Raw genomic sequence first — 22,364 nt, forward strand, 5'->3', positions numbered from 1 at the left:
GATCTCTAAGTCATATCCTGTGGAAATCGTTCAACAGTATCTCCAGAATCGCGCAAATGTCAAATTTGACAGGTTAGATCTTAAACATATCGTTATCGTATCTTGGTGATGTCTAAAAGATCTAATAGATGTCTATTTCAAAATCCGAATCGGGCCCCCAGATTTAGAATCTTTTTCGTGCTCGGGTATCAATATTAGCACGAGGGGTTAAACAAAAACTTTTCCCCTTGTAAACAAGGTAATTATTTCGCGTTACGTAGGTATTAAATAATAAAAGACCAATGAACTTTCACTATTTTATTATGAATCAATTCGTAGTATCAGATAATTTATATAAAGTATTAATTCTAAATTATTCTTATTACGTATATAAATATATTTAATACGTAAATACTTATATAAGATCACACTGACTAGAATGCCACACCCCTTGTCTGCTTTAAGATTTGGTTAATTTTCAAAACTTCTATCATTATACTGATCGATATATTTTCGCAAAGAACTTTCCCAACTTGCTCAAACAATTAAATTTATCTATGGACCATGCGCGTTGGACGGTCTGCCATCTTGTGGCCTGAATCAGAAACATAAACTGTACATTTTACACTTCACACCAAAGCGGGCCCTCTGCAGTTAACGTAAGTTTTGTTTAATGCATTGTAAGGTCTGCCACCTTGTGGGCTACATTGAAAGCTTAAACTTCACATTTACACTTCGCGTCAATAAACAGAGGGCTCTTGTGCTGCTACCGTTCATGCAAGTTTCCTTTTGACCTAACATGCGTAAATAGAGTCAGACCAAGAAAAGTCTGCAGCGGATTTGATAGCCCACGCAGTGCAAGTGTTATTTTAAACGCCAAACTTCTATGAAATTAGGACATATAAAATAACACTTGCACTGCGTGGGCTATCAAATCCGCTGCAGACTTTTCTTGGTCCGACTCTAGCTATTTTATACATGTCTGAATTATCGATCAGTCTCTACATTGGTAAAAAGCTTCCACTTTTATTTTAAAAGTTTCAGCCAAACGTTAAATTACCGTTTATTGTGTTCGGTATTGTTTTTGGCGAAACTTTAATAATAAAATGGTTTTTTTTGTTTATAAATGTAACAAAACATGCGTTGGAATTTTCGGAATTACTTTCGTTATTGTTGCAAATAAATCGAAAGCGTGTCATTAGTTATGAATAGATACATATATAAACAATATAATATAAAAAATACACATACATATATAAAATATAGAGTAAAGCATACACACTGGGTATATTAATACATATAACATAATAAGCCAAATTACACAATATAATATACGCAGCATAAATAAATAAACAAATACCAACTAAATATAGTTTTATAATACGTTAGTATGATATGTGTAGGTATATTGGCGGTTTCTCATGGTTAGTCGATATATGAAAATTATAACAAAATCTATCTAATGGTAACTTACACCGACAGTTTTAATAATTTGACTATCTATATTCTCGTTATAATATATATTTATTATATAAGTGCATAACTGCATATTTACCTTATAATTATTTAAAATTACATATTTTATCATAGAAATGACGGTACTCAAGATTCAGCCACATATTGTTTTCGCTCTTATTGTGAGAATATCATTATAAGGTGAGTACTTAATTAACTTGAAGCGAAAATCATTCGTTTATTAATAAATAAACTTAACCATAAATAATTATATTTATTAAAATATTCTTTGGTAAGCTAGCCGTAGGCATTTTCACGAGCATTAGTAAAATCACATTAAAAGCTTTACATTTACATTAGATTATCGATTTATTTACACATTTTATAATAAAAATAAGAGTTACGTTACAAAATAACTTATTAAAATATATTATATTTCCAGTTTCATAGTCTAGTTTAACGAACCGTGCTTACATCATTTACGAGTAGTAAGAATTTGTACGTGAGTCAAATATATATAAGGTATTACAAATTAAAGTATGTGTTAAGTAACTATTCCACAAGCAACATTGAATTATAAATAAAATATAATAAGTAACACAGACATGTGCAAATAGATTGGGCGCCCAAGCGACAGTAAATAATATTTTATATATAATATGCTAATATACAATAAAATATTTTACGCGTGTTTGTGGAATAGCAGAAAGCCTCTCAAATGTTTATTTTATATAAATTGTATATCTTTACCATAATTCGATATTAAAATTATTAATGCAGTACTCATTCAATTGATACCTATTTTTTAACTTGTGTCGGTTAAAGAGAGTAGACTCACTGTAAGTAGGTAAATATGATGCGTTTTGGATTAAGGTCGATCCTCACAAATTTAAGCTTTGCTATATTTTTTACGTATTTCTGTTATATTGGTAGGATGCAAAAATCAAGCATATAATTAAATTTTCAATATTCGATAGTAAATGAACATCATTTCCAAAATATAACAGAAGTATCATAAACTTGCAAAATATACAAAAAAACAAAGAATTTTGTAAATTGGACCGTGAGGATTGACCTTAAGCTTACATGGCTATAGGTCAGTGAACCCGTGCCGGTTCTCCATGGTCTGTATGTGGTCGGAGTCCTCGGTGCCCGTGATCACCTGGAGCACCCGGAACGCCTTGGACTGCCGGGGAGGCGCCTCCTGCGTGAACTTGTGGTAGAACACCCTGGAATCATGGCATGCCGATTTTGACATGGACAAACTTTAAGAAGTGCGGTGCGGAAGTGCTTATAAGAGAAGTATATTATAGGAACTCACTCATCAGTAACGAGATATGAATCTATAACTCATTTTATACGCTAGCAACAGAAATGTTTGAAGTCGGTGCCAAATCAAATAATTTCAATACTGGTCAATAATAGGTAGGTACTCCAAAAAGTTGCCGACCATTGTAATTGATGATTGGGTTCTAGAATTTAATTTGATAGAAACATTTGATCACAAACTCGTACAAAGCGTTATGTCACTCGGACAATTTTATTCTCACAGTTGATTACATTTCGTATATAACTATGGTGACCGAAATAAATATCAACAATTTTTACTAATTAAAGTTTGTTTGCAAATATTTAAACGCTTAAGAGAATCTTCCATTTAAGACTTCGGCAATTCGAAGAGTCCATTATTTATTTATAGTTCGTTTTATGATTTTGCTAAAAACGAGATGCTTAAAATCGGCTACCGTATTCACTGAGTGGCTTTCAGTATTAACCTACAGATTTTGTTAAAATTTTGAAGTTTTCTCTTACTCTTATTTAAAATAATGGGACATAAAACACTTGTTAAAAAATAATGATAACAAAAACACCACTTGATGATATGTTAATTATTATATGAATTGTATTATAATGTCAGATCGGGTCAAAAGACTGTTAAAGAGAATTTTCTAGTGATGTTTTTTTCATAATTGACCTTACATGGAAAAAAGTAATGTAAGATTTATCTAAAACACCAATTACAGTAATGATCTAAAAACCGTAAGTAGTACCAACAGTGTGTAATCGATAATTAGAACAAGCTACCAGCAGTTACAGCCAATTATGCGCCCAAGGAGAACTTTATTAGTCCAGTAATTTTACAAAATTAGAGTTCGCAAGCGAGATGCTAAAAATAAAGCAAGCGTAACACTGATTCATTGTACAGACGGAGTCATATATATCAAAGCAAGCAAGGACTGCCAAATGTCTATAGATGTTTATACAAATATGTTAAATTATTCAATATTAATTGTATAGGTAGTAAATATTAACCCTCTAAACATTTCAAGTTACGCGGTATTACTTTTGTGTCAATACCGAAAAGGAAACCTATGAAAACACCTGTATTGCATTGCCTTTTTAAGTGGCAAATTGCACAATAGTTCGAATGTCGATAAACAATAGTAAAATCAAATTCATTCATTCATTCATTCATTTCAGCCTATATACGTCCCACTGCTGGGCACAGGCCTCCTCTCATGCGCGAGAGGGCTTGGGCTATAGTCCCCACGCTAGCCCAATGCGGATTGGGGACTTCACATACACCTTTGAATTTCTTCGCAGATGTATGCAGGTTTCCTCACGATGTTTTCCTTCACCGAAAGCTAGTGGTAAATATCAAATGATATTTCGTACATAAGTTCCGAAAAACTCATTGGTACGAGCCAGGATTTGAACCCGCGACCTCCGGATTGAAAGTCGGACGTCATATCCACTCGGCTACCACCGCTTAAAAAAAACCGCGTAAAATCAAATAAAAGTAGTTAAATCGAAGGTTCGAAATTTTCGAATTGGACTTTAGAACTAAATTGTAAAGTTAATTGATTCCTACATTCAATTTTTCAACACTACATAATACATATGTATAGACATTTTAACAACCGTTCTCTTAGATATATAAGATCCCGACTGTACACAAGCGGTGCATAAAAATATTCCGTTTACTTTGGACGCGTGCAAACAGCTCTTCAGTACCGCCCACCGAAGCTGAAAAATGAGCACATAAATATTCTATAGCCGGAAAATATGTTCCTACTCATTTATGCTAAATTATAATACAGAAAGGAAAACTTGGAGAAATAACTTGACGTTAAAGTCAATATCTGGGCCAATGAGCGCATATCTGGATCTTTGAAAACAGTTTCATGAGTATAAAATTTCAAATCGTTTGTTTTTTGGTGTTCTCAAATGCAAAGGATAAGGATGCACAATGCTCAAGAATCAAGGCTTTTTTTTTGTTTTTCAAGACAAAATCAGGACAGGACAAAGAAATTGTTAAATTATTACATTTAAACAGTGATATTAAAAAATCGGTTTCACTTCAAAATAGATGCGTTGGTTCACCAGAACGTTCAGGAAAAGGTTCACCAAGTAGTAAACAAATAAAATAATACATAAACCGGTAACCATTCTGATTGTATAAACATTTACCTTTTGTTAGCTCCATTACTGCCACCTTCAATTTGAATGGGGATTATCCGCGTTTTCGGCTGATTATCTTGATTGCTCGTCAAGTGCCGGTTTAGAGTCGGCAGTTCATGCTGAGACTGTCCTTCGTCCATCCTCACCAGCTGCGGCGATAGGACTCGCATGATGCGCTGAGTGGGCTGGGAGTACGGGGCCGCCTGCGGCTGCGAGTTGGGACCATTCGGATTCATACCGATAGTGATCCTCAATTGCGGAGCCTGACCCTGTCTCCCTTGGTCCCTTGTATCTGTACTTGATACCTCCATTTGAATCGGAATAGCCTTGCTACCAGTGGATCCAGGGGCTTCCCTAGGCACGCTTTTTCTATTCTCTGACGGAAGAGTCGACCACGATGGCTGTGCGCTCTGCTGGTATTTAGGCGGACTGATAACATCGCGCATACCTCTCTGCATTTCGTTGCTCTTTTTCACCCATTCTGGTTCCTGATTTGTGGTTTCCCTTGGTGGTGTCACCAAGTCCCTAGTTACGCTTCTTCTGTTGTCCAGCGGGCGCTGAACCCATTCGGGCGGAGGGGTTTTCGTCTTTTCTTTCTGTGATTTGACCCAAGGTGGTATGGACTTCGGACTATCTGGGCAGAAGTACACAGGCTCCTGGTTAACATACACGACTTCTTTTTGCGGGGGAGTGTTGTTGTAGTCCGCTGGTGGATTTTGCCGCCTCGATGTCACAGGGATTGACATTGACGACTGATAACGGGGTTGTTCTTGTGCTTGGGGTTGCGCAAGTTTTGGTGGAGCTTGTGCGGCTCTGTTGTTGTTATTGTCGGAAGACCTCAAGGGCGTATTGTAGTTTTCTTGCACTCCATTGTTGTTAGAATCTTGTGGCGTGACCCATGGCGGTGTGTACTGCTGTTGATTCGCATTTTGATTCCGTGCCTGAAGCCACGGAGGAGTGTATGCGCTTTCATTGTTATTCGCTTCATTACTCTTCCACGGAGGGCTATACGCCTGTTGATTTGGATTCTGGTTATTATTATAGGCATTGTTCTGGCTCTCTGGCTCTCTTGGATGTCTGTTAAGCGTATTGGTTCGCCACGGTGTAGGATCAGAATCAGCGTTTGATTGTTGGTATTGGTTGTTCTGTTTATTGTTAATCTCTTGATTCTTTTGGCCAACTCTAGGAAGAGTGTGATAAACGGGACTAGAATTAACTGGGGGAGCTTGGTTTTGGAAGTTAGAAGAGTATTGCTGGTTTGGCGTGAAGGGACTGCGGTTTACATGTGGAGACTGAGGGCTGTTGCTCGCATTTTGTGCTGGAGATTCTCTTCTCTCCGGTTGCCTCCAATTATTATTAGGGCTAGGAGAATACGGAGAACCGTTGCTAACAGGCGACTGTCCTCCGAAGGGTTGTGGGCTCTTGTTGAACTGAGAATCCTGTCTTTGTAACAGTTCTATTGTAGGAGTTTTTACACTTGGTGAATTTGATTTCTGGTGAGCATACAATGCTTCCGGTTTGTGAAGCGGGCTTTCTGGTTGCTTGTATTGGTTGTTGTATGAATAGTTTGTATTTTGAGATGGCGGCGTATACTGAGGTGCTTGGTTGGAGAACGAAGACGGAGGCATTTGGACCGTCAAAGGGCTCGGGACCTTTTCTACAAACTTCGGCACGGGACCCTGTCGCAGTGCGTCTGCTTTTTCTGCTTCCCAATGATACGGGCTGTTCGTTTTCCTAAGCATCCCAATTGGATTTTCAGGGATAACTATTTCGGGTCGTTCTCCTAATGGTACGGGTTTCGGGGATTTAGAGTTTGGTACTGCGATAACTAGAGGGGGAGGCGGGGGTGGAGCGGGCATACCAGGAGGTGGGGGAGGAGGAGGATTCGGGGCCCCTTGTGGTTGGTAGCCACCGCCACCGCCGTTGGCTTGAGGAGCGTAGTTTTGCTGAGCATAGGCTGGTTCATGCTCCTCTTGTGACCTCTGCCTTGCCAATCTTCTGGCCATGCTAGGAGTGCGTATCTGGGAGAGGTCCAAGCCTCCTGGCGTGTACGTGAACGGCTTCTTATCTTTCGTCATCATCGCGTTCTGTATGCATGCTGGGGGCTCATTGTTGCCCAAGGGCTGGAATGGAGAAAAAAGATATTTTAGTTCACTGAGAGTAAGTATTCAAACAATTGATTGTTACTTTCTTTTTTCATTAATTTATATAGCAAGAAATAAAATCAAGACACCTTCCTCAGAGTAGTAAATGTAGGGTGGTGTAACTACACACACTGATTAAGTTCGTACCTTTGTGTAATGTATACAGATGTAGTGCATAATTATTTCCATCGTAGTTTCACGGAAACGTACGTACGTGTCTTGCTATTTCAATCAGTCTAATCTAGGTACAAAACTAGGTACTAGGTATCTTACGTTGATCTGTTGCAGTATTATAAGTTGCAGTCATTGGAGACCAGACGCAAATGCTGTGACGCAATTATTGTCTATAATATATGTAGAGGGCAGTTTAACAGTATGGAATTGCTGGAGCGGATACGGTTCAGAGTCCCAGCTCGATGCAGCTCGCGCTCTAATGCTTTGGTCTCAGTTCCCACCGCCTCTAGTAACGCCGGGTTGCGAGCCCCTTGCGTCGTATTTGTAACACTTACAATAAAGAATTTTTCACATCACCTAATCAGAAAATGGATTTTTCTTCCCTGCTAGAAGGGATCAAAGTGGCAGTTTTCTGTTCAACGACATTTCATGGCCAGCATAAAATATTAATATAATTAACTATGAACATCGTATGTACAGCCTGGCAAAAAAGAGTAGAAATTAAAAAGTGGCAACACTGTAGTGTCAACACTAAGATATTTTTTTATTTTCCTCATAGTTGATGTGAAAAGCAGTACCTATGTGTCACACGGTATCAAAATTATTTCGTCTTGGGCTACACTTGAATCCCTCATTACGCTCAGGATTCAATGTACCTACGCCCTTGACGGAAATATATCATTTTGATCCCTTGTAACACAAACTACTATACTTCCATCGATATATTCAATGTCACTAGGCCCAAATATCGTAACCAAATACTCAATATCCTCAACGGCCAACATAGTATCCGTCAGTAATGTGTCGTCATCATCGCTACTATCTCTGCTGTCATTGTACTTAATAATCATTGATCAGATTGGTTGTCAGTATTTTCAACTTTCTTTATATTTTCTTGTTTCGCTAACTTAAATTTTAGAACCTCAATAATAAATATTATAATTCACATAAGAATGGTCTACAACACTTGGTTAACTTGTATGTAAAGATACGTTTCAGTTAAGTCCGTTTATTTAAAGTATGTTTTAGTGAGAGCGTTTAAGGAAGTAACTGTTCATCTCATTAATATATGTATGTACCTATCAATGTAACCTATTATCCTGTCGCATACTGCTGTTGTTTCTCCAATAAATAAATAAATAATAAAAAAGTACTGACATTGACTGAAGTAGCATTACAAATTCGAACGTTTCCGAGAATAAAATTAATTAATTAAAAATTAAAAAACACGACTGCGAAAAAGCGAACTGAAAAGACAAAAATAATTTTTAGTTGTGTTAGTTACTCAACTTAATGAATGTAAAAAATTATTAGAATATGAGTGTTTAGTGAAGGTTATAAACAACAAACGCAAAAGTTTTATGCTCATTTAAAATCGTGACTGTACCTGTGTATTTTATTTCAATTGCAGTCGGGGACCTTGATGTGTGACTGCAATTGCAATTGAAATAAAATACACAGGTACAGTCACGATCCTAAATGAGCATAAAACTTTTGCGTTTGTTGTTTATAACCTTCACTAAACATTCATATTCTAATAATTTTTTACATTCATTAAGTTGAGTAACTAACACAACTAAAAATTATTTTTGTCTTTTCAGTTCGCTTTTTCGCAGTCGTGTTTTTTAATTTTTAATTAATTAATTTTATTTTATACTTTTTAGAATTTTTACATTCATTAAGTTGAGTAACTAACACAACTAAAAAATATTTTTATCTTTTCAGTTCGCTTTTTCGCAGTCGTGTTTTTTAATTTTTTATTTATTTAATTAATTTTGGGGTCATGATTTCGTTAATAACCATTTGAAGTCACTTTATATTACTTTTGCGAGGGCGTCCTCAGTACAGAAAGGCACGCAGAGCGCCGCATATATCGGGCTACGCCCGACTACTTTGGAACGCGTACAGTGCGCCACGAACGTCGGGCTACGCCCGACGCTTTGAGCAAGAGGGCACTGAAGGCGTCTTGGTAAGGGTACAGCGTGTCACGTATGTGGGCCTACGCCCGACACTTAGTATGAGAGAGTCGAAGGCGCCTGGCTTTGGACCCAGTGCAGCGCGCCACGTACGTCGGGCTACATCCGACTCTTTTACCATTAGGGCGCCGAAGGCTCCCGGCTTTAGAACGCGTACAACGCACCTCGTACACGCCCGACGCTTTGAGTAAGAGGGCGCCGAAGGCGCCCGGCTTTGGTAAGCGTACAGCGTGTCACGTACGTCGGGCTACGCCCGACACTTTTAGTATGAGAATGTTGAGGGGACTGGCTTTGGACCGCGTGCAGCGCGCCACGTACGTCGGACTACGCCCGACGCTTTGAGTATGAGGCCGGCTTTGGTAATCATACAGCGTGTCACGCTACGCCCGATACTTTTAATATGAGAGAGTCGAAGGCGCCTGGCTTTGGACCGCTTGCACGTACATCGGGCTACGCCAGAACCTTTAAGTGTGAGGGCGCCAAAGGCGCCCGGCTTTGGTATGCGTACAGCGTGTCACGTACGTCGGACTACGCCCGACGCTTTGAGCAAGAGGGCACTGAAGGCGTCTTGGTAAGGGTACAGCGTGTCACGTATGTGGGCCTACGCCCGACACTTAGTATGAGAGAGTCGAAGGCGCCTGGCTTTGGACCGAGTGCAGCGCGCCACGTACGTCGGGCTACATCCGACTCTTTTACCATTAGGGCGCCGAAGGCGCCCGGCTTTAGAACGCGTACAACGCGCCTCGTACACGCCCGACGCTGTGAGTAAGAGGGCGCCTTCGGCGCCCGACACTTTTAGTATGAGAAAGTAGAAGTCGCCTGGCTTTGGACCGCGCGCAGCGCGCCACGTACGTCGGGCTACGCCCGACTCTTTTAGTATGAGGGCGCCGAAGGCGCCCGGCTATGGAACGCGTACAGCGCGCCACGTACGTCGGGCTACGCCCGACGCTTTGAGTATGAGGCCGGCTTTGGTAATCATACAGCGTGTCACGCTACACCCAATACTTTTAATATGAGAGATTTGAAGGTGCCTGGCTTTGGACTGCGTGCAGCGCGCCACGTACATCGGGCTACGCCAAAACCTTTAAGTGTGAGGGCGCCGAATGTGCCCGGCTTTGGTATGCGTACAGCGTGTCACGTACGTCGGACTACGCCCGACACTTTTAGTATGAGAAAGTAGAAGTCGCCTGGCCTAAGACCGCGCGCAGTGCGCCACGTATGTACGTCGGGCTATGCCCGACTCTTTTAGTATGAGGGCGCCGAAGGCGCCCGGCTTTGGAACGCGTACAACGCGCCACGTATGTCGGTCTACAGCCGATGCTTTGAGTATGAGGGCGCCGAAGGCGCCCGGCTTTGGTAAGCGTATAGCGTGTCACGTACGTCGGGCTACGCCTGACCCTTTTAGTGTGGGGGCGTCTTTGGCGCCTGGCTTTGGACCGAGTGCATATACTTGGACAAGTTGCAGGAAGCTCACATCTTTCTTACGCTCTGAGCCGTAGGCCCTACGTGGAGCTCACCCTTCGGCCTTAAGAGCGCTATTACATTTCGGCGTTGAGCGAGTTTAGGTATTTTACGCGCTGCGGCAGGCCGTGCGAGCTCAGTATGCCGATCCCTTCTACCACACTCGCACTACAATGATGGATTAAACATTCTTGATCCTTCGCGAAGCATATTGAAATCAACCATAACAACACTAACTGTACTTAACTTTTAAAGTTCTAAAACTGTTATTTGGTAAGTACGAAAATACTATATGCAGTGCAAATGTACATAGGGGCTGTTCATAAATTACGTCATCTATTTTTGACGATTTTTGACCCCCCCCCCCCCCACCCCTCAAATCATCCAAAAATCAAGCTTCGGATGAATCTGTTTCCTCCTACGTCATGTTACCATCATCCGATGTCCAGACCCCCCCCCCACTCCTCCCATTTGAAACGACGTAATTTATGAATAGCCCCATACTCGTACTTATGAAGGTATATTACTCGAAAGAAATTATAGGTACCTACTCGCTTATTTACATGTTTCGTCATTGCATTTGGTACCTATAGGTTGTAAAGTTTGTATCAACGAGGGTTTAAAAACGAACTGGTACTGAGGATCTGATGATGATTAAGGTGGTCACGGATACCAATCAACCATGTAGTAACATGATTAGGCTCGTTTGATTCGTCTCAACAAGATATTTGACACTGAAGATACACAGGGTCTGATGATGGAGCTGGAAGGTGGCCACGGGTACCAGTCTATCATGTAACTAAACAACTTCGTGTTTGGGCTCGTTTGATTCGTCTCAACAAGATCTTTGGCACAAGATAATACTCAGGGTCTGATGATGGAGCCGGCAGGTGGTCACCGGTACCAATCAACCATGCCACTAAACCACTTCGTGTTTAGGCTCGTTTGATTCGTCTCAACAAGATCTTTGACACAAGATAGTACTCAGGGTCTGATGTTGGAGCCGGAAGGTGGTCACCGGAACCAATCAACCATGCAACTAAACCACTTCGTGTTTAGGCACGTTTTATTCATCTCAACAAGATCTTTGACACAAGGTAGTACTCAGGGTCTGATGATGGAGCGCGAAGGTGGCGACGGGTACCTGTCTATCATCATCAGCTCCATCATCAGACCCTGAGTAGTATCTTGTGTCAAACATCTTATTGCGACGAATCAAACGAGCCCAAACACGAAGTGGTTCAGTTACATGGTAGACTGGTACCCGTGGCCACAGTCCAGCTCCATCATCAGACCCTGAGTACTAACTTGTGTCAAAGATCTTGTTGCGACGAATCGAACGAAGCCAAACACGAAGTGGTGTAGTTGCATGGTTGATTGGTACCGGTGACCACCTTCCGGATCCATCATCATACCCTCAGTACTACCTTGTGTCAAAGATCTTGTTGCGACAAATCAAACGAGCCCAAACACGAAGTGGTTCAGTTACATGGTAGACTGGTACCCGTGGCCACAGTCCAGCTCCATCATCAGACCCTGAGTACTAACTTGTGTCAAAGATCTTGTTGCGACGAATCGAACGAAGCCAAACACGAAGTGGTTTATTTGCATGGTTGATTGGTACCGGTCACCACCTTCCGGATCCATCATCAGACCCTCAGTACTACCTTGTGTCAAAGATCTTGTTGCGACAAATCAAACGAGCCCAAACACGAAGTGGTTCAGTTATATGGTAGACTGGTACCCGTGGCCACCTTCCAGCTCCATCATCAGATCCTGAGTACTATCTTGTGTCCAAGGTCTTGTTGAGACGAATCAAACGAGCCTAAACACGAAGTGGTTTAGTTGCATGGTTGATTGGTACCGGTGACCACCTTCCGGCTCCAACATCAGACCCTGAGTACTATCTTGTGTCAAAGATCTTATAGAAACGAATAAAACGAGCCTAAACACGAAGTGGTTTAGTGGCATGGTTGATTGGTACCGGTGACCACCTGCCGGCTCCATCATCAGACCCTGAATACTATCTTGTGTCAAAGATCTTGTTGAGACGAATCAAACGAGCCTAAACACGAAGTGGTTTAGTTGCATGGTTGATTGGTACCGGTGACCACCTTCCGGCTCCATCATCAGACCCTGAGTATTATCTTGTGCCAAAGATCTTGTTGAGACGAATCAAACGAGCCCAAACACGAAGTGGTTTAGTTGCATGGTTGATTGGTACCGGTGACCACCTTCCGGCTCCATCATCAGACCCTGAGTACTATCTTAAGTCAAAGATCTTGTTGAGACGAATAAAACGAGCCTAAACACGAAGTGGTTTAGTTGCATTGTTGATTGGTACTGGTGACCACCTTCCGGCTCCATCATCAGACCCTGAGTACTATCTTAAGTCAAAGATCTTGTTGAGCCGAATCAAACGAGCCCAAACACGAAGTGGTTTAGTTGCATGGTTGATTGGTACCGGTGACCACCTTCCGGCTCCATCATCAGACCCTGAGTACTATCTTGTGTCAAAGATCTTGTTGAGATGAATAAAACGAGCCTAAACACGAAGTGATTTAGTTGCATGGTTGATTGGTACCGGTGACCACCTTCCGGCTCCATCATCAGACCCTGAGTACTATCTTGAGTCAAATAAATACATATAGAATGTCAGGTCGTTTCAAATATTTTTAATCCTGTCCGGTAGTTTATTAAACTGTACCATTATAAATTATAATACTATAAAAACAGTGCTAGGATCAAAGTCTCTCGTTGCGGTTTACACGCACACAGTATAGCGTTTTACACGGCGCCCGCCGCACACAATGATAAAAAACCTCGTCGTCGCCGTTGAAAATGTGCGGAGCCGACCGACACACGTCCTGCCTCTACAAGCTCTGCCGCGGCACTGAGCTGGCGCAGCGCGCGTCATCGGTAATATAGAGTAGTTTTCAAAAAATTGCCAAAAAATTATAGTAGAATTTCATAAACACTAATGTATACCAACAGTATAAGCAAACGTTGCAGATTGCTTGAGTATGAAAATGACTTCGATATTAAGTAGATTTTCGTAGGAATTGACACTTGTTTCGGAGAGAAAATCGAGTTCGTTTTACTTTGATTTTCTCTTTCTCAAAGGTATGTAGGAAAAATATAGTTTGATATGCCTAAAGTACAGCGGGCTTAGCAAGGTTATATCATATTGCGCGTGGAATCTACTGTCGTCTTTTAACGATAGTCGTATTTTTATCGTTTTGCTGAACATGGTTACGGGCTACGATAAGAATACCACGTCGATATCGTATAAAGTTATCCACTATCATTCGTAAGTGACCACGATTGTCTATGCCTAGAGTTTATGAAAAATCCATTTAATGCCTGGCTTTATTAAAATGTCGGACGTGTGTCGGAAGATGTTTGAAAACGAATAGTTAGTTTTATTACTACACTTCCAAATTGAAAAATGTTTAAATGAGTGACAGCTTTATACAAATTGACTTACATTATAACATGCACGGATAATCGTGTTTTTTCAACTGACAATTCACTTGACATTGACAAGCATCGCGTACGCGCATGATTCAGTGAATTTAGTGAAAATACAAACCAAGTCGAAGAAAAATACTGATTTGCTGTGTAAACTAAAGGAAATGCCACCCAAAATGTAAGTTTCTCTAATTTATTTATAGAAAAAGTTATAGTTCGTTTGATCATTAACTGGTTTTGTCATGAATATGTTTAATTTCAGTCGATGCTTCGGCGCACAAGAAAATGCTAGCCAAATATATAACTCAGCATCCCCTGTTCGCCTACACCTACAGGGAGATTCATGAGCCTCTCGGAACCCAGAGATACAAAATGCAATGCTGCACAGTGCACACAAGTTCTAAGATCTAGAAGAAAGGATTGAAGATGTAAGTACACCTTTCTTAAACTAAAATCATGAAAAGTTTCTGGTGCCTTTTAATATTATTGACACTTAATATCTATTTCTTCTCATTCTATCTATTATGTTCTACTAAGTGACAAAAGTTTGTTAAAAACCTGTTCTATCACTACTATAATTGCAGGAAGTTGATTTGGCAATAATGATGTGTAAAAGTTACACTACAACACTACCTATGCATACATTTATTCACACTGCATAAAAAGTGCATACTTAAGGGTTCTAACAAATATTAAAATCTTTGAAACCCGTAGACCTCACTTTAAAAACTTATATATTTTTTTACTCTGTTTGTATATTCTAGAAGCTGGTTTTGTAGCAAGAATAAAAGTTTATTGAAAAAGAAAAAGACACACTTTATGCCATAAATCTAAGACATAAAGATAAAATATTATTAATAAGTATTTAGTTTTTATGCCCGTTCCGGATGTCCCGCTCACTTAAACTTTAAGTCCTTCCTCTTCATAACCGTTTTATGTATGATTGTTTTGCCGTTCAGGCAACCTATCTATGGAATGCACTCCCTCTACCTGTAAGACAAGCCCCAAGAAAATTTGTTTTTTGAGTAGTCATGCTCGGTAGTTATCTGTTAAATGTCTCGTCTAGTGTCTATCATCCCATATACATATTAGTACATTTATTTTTATAACATATATGTATGTTTATCTTAGTATGTATATCTAAGATATACCTACTGCATTTGCTTTTTGATTGGTTTTTGCACCAACCTTTAGTGTTTATATGTGACGTCCCACGGGTAAAGGTACCTTATGGCGGTTGGCGCTTACGCTATTAACTATTAACGCCGCTCCAATATTATTGCGGCGCTATGCGACGTAAGCGCCAGCCGCCATAAGGTACCTTTTGCCGTGGAACGTCACATATTTGTTTCTATGGTTGACTAGTAGGTGATAGATAATGCCTTTTGGCATTAAGTTCGCCATTTTTACGTAATTCTATATTTTTGTGCAATAAAGTTTATAAATTAAATAAATAAAGTAGCCATACCCACAAGTAACTTACAAATTCCCTGCAAGAGTTAGGCCGGCGCCCCACTGCTGCGCACGCTATGTACACGACCCACGTTCTTATACAAAATTTCGTGGGCTTGCCCACGGTTTGTATTAAAACGTGGGCCGTGGATGTAGCGTGCGCAGCAGTGGGGCGCCGGCCTTATTCAATACAAATAAATTGTATTAGTACCTATTCTACTAAGATTATAAAATAATATAATACCTACTCGTACAATATTCTTACTTATAACATGTAGGTAATATAGGAATACTAGGAACAGTTATGTTAGCACTAAAGCTGGCCATATACATTTGACAGCTAAGTTTGACCCACTTCCCGATTTCCGATTGAGCTGAAATTTTGCATACATAACAATATGTAAATCGGATGACAATTGCAATATTATGATGACATGGAGCTGATCTGATGATGGAGACATGAGGTGGCCATGGGAACACTGTGATAAAACAACGCAAACTAATTGTGCTTGGTGTTGTTAGAATGGACTCATGGAGTATTAGTTGCCTGTTGAAAGAAAAGTACAGTCAGCGATAAAAGCTTGTACCAAAAATTATATTTTTGCCAAAAACTTATTTATATTGTTAGGGCTTGGGAGTAGAAGCTGGTTTCTTTACTGCTGGCAGCTGGAATATTTTTTTTGTGTTTGGTAAAGTGGTCTATTGTACCTATACCTGACTATGGGAATGATTTTAGCAGCCTATGTATGTGTGTGGGTATGTTTGTGTCGTATATTACCCTAGCATAGAATATCTGAGATACATTTTGATAAATAAGGTGTTCGTTGGTTTGTTTTTATGACGCAAGTGGTACAGAACTACACTTGATACATAATACAACTTTAATAACGGATAAATAATTACTAGAACAAAATTCAATTTATTTTCAATCGATAATTTGGACAACTGTAACAAAAAAATCCCCCTGGCTTAAAAACGAGAGCTTTCTAAAAGTGACATTAATTTCACATAATTTGCCAATGAACCGCTGTAAGTACTAGCCTGCGCCTGACCTCATCTAATATAATTTGTTTCTGTTTCAGTCATAACATATTGGAGGCTTGAAAGTGCACATACCCATAGATTGGACGTTAAGCTCAACGAGACCATGCGATGCATCTCAGGCACTATCCGATCTACAACCGCCACTGGCTGCCGGCATTGAGTCACATTGCCCCTCCTCACATCCGACGACTCAAGGCGTTGAAGAGGGAGGCTGAGAATATCACGAATAACCCCACAATGCCTGTCCACGAGGAATTCTGCCGCCCGACTGCCCGCCGACCCTGTGCTACAGCTGGGAGCCTGAGCAGCTTTAATATTTCGGATAGGTGGATAGCGGAATGGTCAGCTTCGGCAGCTCGGAGTTGCTGTATATCTGACCCAACTAAAAAACAAAAAGGGTTTGACCTTCCTCGGAAAATCTGGTGCCGCCTGAGAACCGGACATGGCCGGTGCAATTCAGCCACACAAATGGAGATAGACGGCTTTCCCACTTTGCGAATGCAGAATGCAGACCACTTAGCATATCTTCCAACGCTGCCCACTCCACTCCTCCTCCACTCCTGGGCCTGTTGAGGACCTGAAGACCGTGACACCTGACTTGGTTGCTTGGCTTGGCAACCTCAAGGCTACACTCTGAATGCCCTCATCAGTTTATGATATGAAATGAAATCACTTTATTGGAGCATTCCACGAGCTGTCCCGTACAAACGCATTTTATTTCCTGTGTTGCGACTTTTTTTTTCGCCATTTAAAGCAAGCGATTAATTGTCCGTGCAAGTTTGACCATTTGTCATAGAAAAGGAAACTCTTATACCTGCAAATCTCCAGAAAATCTGCATTTCTACGGGACAAACGGTAGACAATTGCATGGAATGCTCCATTGCCAAAACATGATAAGTTGATGGTAGAAAAAATATTAGGAATACAAACCATATACCTACATATAAATTCTATGTTAAGTATGTACTAAGTTATTCTAGGTTAAGTACCAACTTATTGTCTACTCTATACATAGGTAATTACATTTAGCAAGACATGTTGGCCGTGGGTACCAAGCTCAGCATGTGCTAGACTGGCGTCCAGCGCTGGTTTTCAGTTTGGCCCCTTTTTGTTGGAGGTCTGAGAGGAATGTTGATCTTTTCACGGGGGGCACGTGCCTCGGGCGCCGTCCAAGGGGGGGCGCCAAAATGGGCTAAAGACTACCTCTCCGCCTTGCCAAAGGCAGCAGGGAAACTTTTGTCAGTCGTATTTACCACCACTGTGAAGTGTGAAATGCGGATGGTAATCTGGCCCACAGCGCAAAAGAGAAAGACGATCTTTTAGGAACTCTTTTTGCATCGAACTCGACCTTGAAAGACGACGGTAGCGCCCTACCGCCCACCATCCCGTAGTGTGAATACTCTATGCCAGAAACTTCTATCAAGCAGAGGGATATTCGGCGGGAGTTGCTATGCTTTCGTTTTATAAGGCGAGCGGGCCAAGTGCTTCAGAGTTGTGTTGTGTCCAGTGTTAGCGCGTCTTACGTTAGGGGTCTCCTGTCGATGTTACCATCTTATGGACTGTCCAATAGACTACCTATTATGCAAGTGGATCGCTAGCCCTTTGTCCGGCAGGCGCATATGAGCCGTAGTTGACGGAACCTGCTTCAATAGCTGCTGCTGCATATCTGTGACATGTTGTCTATCGACGACATTCATCGATATGTGGACTACTGAGGCTTCCTATACACTATACAGGATGGCTAAAAAATAACTACATTCCCGTTGCCAGGGAGGTTTTGGGATTATACCGAGTAACTTTTGCTACGGGACCAACCTCGAAATCGCGAAAAAAATAGTTTACCCTCCCATAGAAATTGGACCAGCCAAAATGTATGAAACAGCCAAATTTTTTTTCGCGACTTAGGGGTTGGTCCCATTTCGTTTCGGAGAGGGGGGGGGGAGGCGCAAATTTGGTGCCTGCCCCGGGCGCCATATGACGTTCCTGGTACAAAAGCTGTTCATACTTCATAGTAATCCAGCGATAAAGCTGCTGGCATGATGGGCACTTTCACACCGGGTACGGCAGCCAATGATTTGTTTGTACACCTACATTTAATGTGTAAATAAACTTTGTTTAATTTTTTGGCAATAGTTGTTTTATTTACCCATTTATAATATTCTCTCTAGCACAGAGCCGAAATTGTTAACTTATCTATAGAGTTTAGTAAACAAAAAAGAGTTGACAACACCACAAGTGACGAGAATTGTCATTCTTGTATCTACCTAAATGGAATTTAACATAGTTTTTAATATTCAACATTAGTTATTGGCGTATTGAGTCTGACCGCAGTTATAGTCACTAAAGTAGACTTATTAGCATAATAGAGCATTTAGGAATATTCTTATTTGACCTTTTCACCGCCAGACTCACTAGACGCGTCGTTAAGACGCGTCTTTTCATACAAACGTAGTCCACATTTTTCTCTCTGGATAATAACATTAAATATTTTGATACAATTTGTTGTATATCATATCAACATCAACTACAGCCATGCCCCTACGTTTGTTCTTTTTTTTAATTTTTAATTATTATAAGAGTTAGAAGCATTTAAAAATTTGTATGTAATCTGTCTTCCGCTCCTAATTTTTACAATAATCAAAAATTCGAACGTAGGGGCATAGCTATATGGTTAATATACATTAAATTATGTAAAAATATTTTCCATAATGTCAATATCCAGAGAGGAAAATGAGGACTACGTTTGTATGGAGAAGCGGAAGCGGCCATCTCCCTTTCCTCTTAAGTAAGAACGTGCCTAAAATGTTTTTATTACCTATGCTTTCATTGTACTATACTGCATATGAGTCGGATTTTACATTTAGAAGCTATAATATCACAAATTTTGTACGCATAAGGCTAAAATGAAAAATAAGAATAAGTGACACCTACATTGAAGCATGCCCGGGAATGGTGTTCTGTGTGAAGATTATCCGTCTTGAATGTTTACTAGTCTCTACTTGTATAGAAATATAGGTAAATTAGGTAGGTATTTGTGTGATAGTAAAACATAGTAATAGGCGAAATATGTATTTATTAAGCTTATTAAGAGCCGGTTTTGTGCATGCTTGCATGCTTAGGAAGTTTTTTTAGGAGCGTCTTCTCTAATTTTTCCCTTGATCCACGAGAAGTTTTCTGGAAGAAAAAGAAGGAAATAAGTAAAAGTAGGTTCATGTGGCAGCGATGGAGTAAGTATTTTCACATGAGTGCAGTCTAGTGCACTCAAGATATATACTAAACAATCGCCAGGAATAATATCCATTAAACAAGGCAGCACATTAGAACTAGGTGCCTTAGTTAAACCTAATAAGTATTGCATTCCCAGATTATATATCCCAGAGATAACTACTTATCATACATAACTATCAAACAATGGGTAGGTACATATCTCAATGCATAATACAGCCGCACTCATACTTATTCAAAAAAGGAAAAGTTACTAAGACAGTCCTTGTGGAAAGTCACAGTTTTTTATGTCTAATACTTAATTCAGTGCTCAAAAGAACTTACCTTCTGTTTACAGCATCTACAAACTGCTCGAGGTTCAGGCTTACAGTAGTGTGGCCAATCCAGTCAGTAGTGCTCCAATGGACAAGCCATGATCTTGACTAGTCCCACGTTGGTAGTTAATTGCCATCAGCTAGCAGGTGTAACTGTTACACACCAGCAGCTGCTGCTGCTGCTGCTGGTGTAGGTGTGCTGCTGGTGTGGTGTATACTGTTAGAACCTAAAACAAATAAGTATCTAATTACAGTACCGGCCAATAATATATCACCTCCATGCTTTTACGGTATAACTTTTTTTTATATTTGTGAGTGACTTCCACAGCTTTAGGTAGTTTAGTAGTATTCCTTGTCCAGTGATGAGAAAAATTGGTCTATGTAATGATTTTTTTATAGAGGTTTTTTGTTTTAATGTATGGTCAACTTCATTATTTTTAAAGAGCTTTTTTAGTAATATGCTGAGTCTCTTATTGTAGTTCACAGTATTTCAGTATTCATAATATCTTATACCTTTAAACGAGCAATTCTTGTATATTTATTTATTTATATGTATATATATTTCGGGGATATCGGAAACGGCTCCAACGATTTCGATGAAATTTGCTATATGGGGGTTTTCGGGGGCGAAAAATCAATCTAGCTAGGTCTCATCTCTGGAAAAACATGCATATTTATATAAAATGACTAGTAAAATATGAAATCTACAAACTAACCTACTACAAGTTCATACAAAAACACACAAAGGTGATATGTTATTGACCGGTACTGTAAATCTAATTTTGTCAAGTAGATTTTCCCCCTGGAGGTTAGGATATGAATGTTGAAGTAAATAGTAGCTTAAGTAACCTCTGTTAGTAGGTTAGTAGCATAAGTAAGAGATTGTACAACAGATATCTTAACATACTAACTTTTACATATAATAATGAGGCCGGTACCTAGTATTGAAGAGTTTAGTAGCATTGTCATTAAGACGTCTGTTTTACATAGAATCAATGATTTCAAATATAATAGGGTCTATGCATAGAATACATATTAACTTTATAAGAAACACTGCAATTTTATAGCTTTACCTTTGAGATGTTTTGGTAGGTAACCCATCACCGTTTTGAAGCACGGCGTTAAATTCGGCACATAAGTAAATGCACTGCACACTCCTTACGCACCATGTAAATATGCCGAAACTCTTCGTCCGTCATATCAAATGGGCTGCAAGTGTTTCTTAAAGCTGTTTACGATATTTTTCTTCAACAGCAGCCGCGAGTAGGAATAATAAAATTTGACTTCCCTGCGAAGAAAATATTGACAATATTATATACAGCGGAACATTGTAACTAATAACTCTCAATATAATCATAGAAAAACTGATATTTACCTGTAATTTATACCTTAAAATATGATTATTCACTACTTTTGCTTTCACGACAAGGCTTATCGTCATCTAAGAAGCACGTGGTTAAAATTAACTAAGTTGAACTGTCAAAATGGGACAATCTGTCAAATTATCCACATCTTATCCAACGACCATGTTATGCAAATTGTCTTCTATCATCTACCGCTGTCAAATGTGGATAACTCCATATATCGTCTGCAACCATAGTATGGATGATAAAACCGACGATAACGGCCGTTTTATCCACACCTATTGCGTGATAACTACCTTGTCGTACAACCTTGCTAAGCCCGCTGGGTATTAGTAACACAAAATAGCCAGGTTTAGCAGAGTAAAATTCTCAACATTTCCAAATAAGAGCTCGCCATTCAGTGCTTCACGGGGTTTTTCGGAAACGACCATCAGAAAAAAAATCATTACTAATTTAATAAGTCCTTTTTCTAATATTTACAACGATATTTATAAAGATAAGAAGACGCTTTTACTGGAACAAGTACTCATTGTTTCTAATAATGAGCGCAAAGTCCTGAATTTCGTCGACTAGTATCATCAATTTTGCATTATTTCGACTTTTCTTGTAAGAGCGCTCTTAAAAAAAATGTCATCATCATCATAAATGTTAAAATTAAATCAAACCATACGGTTATAATGATACTTTCACGATTTGTTCTGCCAAAGTCGGTGCAGAGTTAGCTTAGACGGACTCTGTATCGTATCGATTAATAAATAGAAGTTATATTTTAAACTTTTCGATTCCATAAGCGCAATTACGAACATGTTTTAAAAACTATGAGTAGTGTGTACCTACCTAATA

At 39.8% G+C, this 22,364-nt stretch overlaps 1 protein-coding gene and 1 long non-coding RNA gene across 3 annotated transcripts in view; one reads left to right on the forward strand and one right to left on the reverse strand.

Annotated features, from left to right (window-relative positions):
• Positions 1-282: 282 nt before the first annotated feature.
• The window catches only part of LOC134789406 (putative uncharacterized protein DDB_G0291608), a 34,389-nt gene continuing 12,307 nt past the window's right edge, over positions 283-22,364 (reverse strand). The window contains exons 4-6 of one of the 2 annotated variants that reach the window (XM_063760027.1): positions 4,906-7,019; positions 4,420-4,461; positions 2,562-2,663 (exon numbers count right to left, since the gene is read on the reverse strand). In XM_063760027.1, the coding sequence (XP_063616097.1) occupies positions 4,443-4,461; positions 4,906-7,019 (2,133 nt within the window). In that variant the 3' untranslated portion in view covers positions 2,562-2,663; positions 4,420-4,442. Of the gene's footprint in view, positions 2,664-4,419; positions 4,462-4,905; positions 7,020-22,364 lie in introns of both variants that reach the window. The other variant, XM_063760024.1, reaches the window with a different exon arrangement.
• On the forward strand, positions 13,871-16,985 carry LOC134793780 (uncharacterized). Its single transcript, XR_010144587.1, has 3 exons — positions 13,871-14,300; positions 14,385-14,550; positions 16,657-16,985. It is a non-coding gene; the product is annotated as an uncharacterized LOC134793780 (long non-coding RNA).

Source organism: Cydia splendana, chromosome 1, assembly GCF_910591565.1.
Source record: "Cydia splendana chromosome 1, ilCydSple1.2, whole genome shotgun sequence".
Taxonomy (NCBI): Eukaryota; Metazoa; Arthropoda; class Insecta; order Lepidoptera; family Tortricidae; genus Cydia; species Cydia splendana.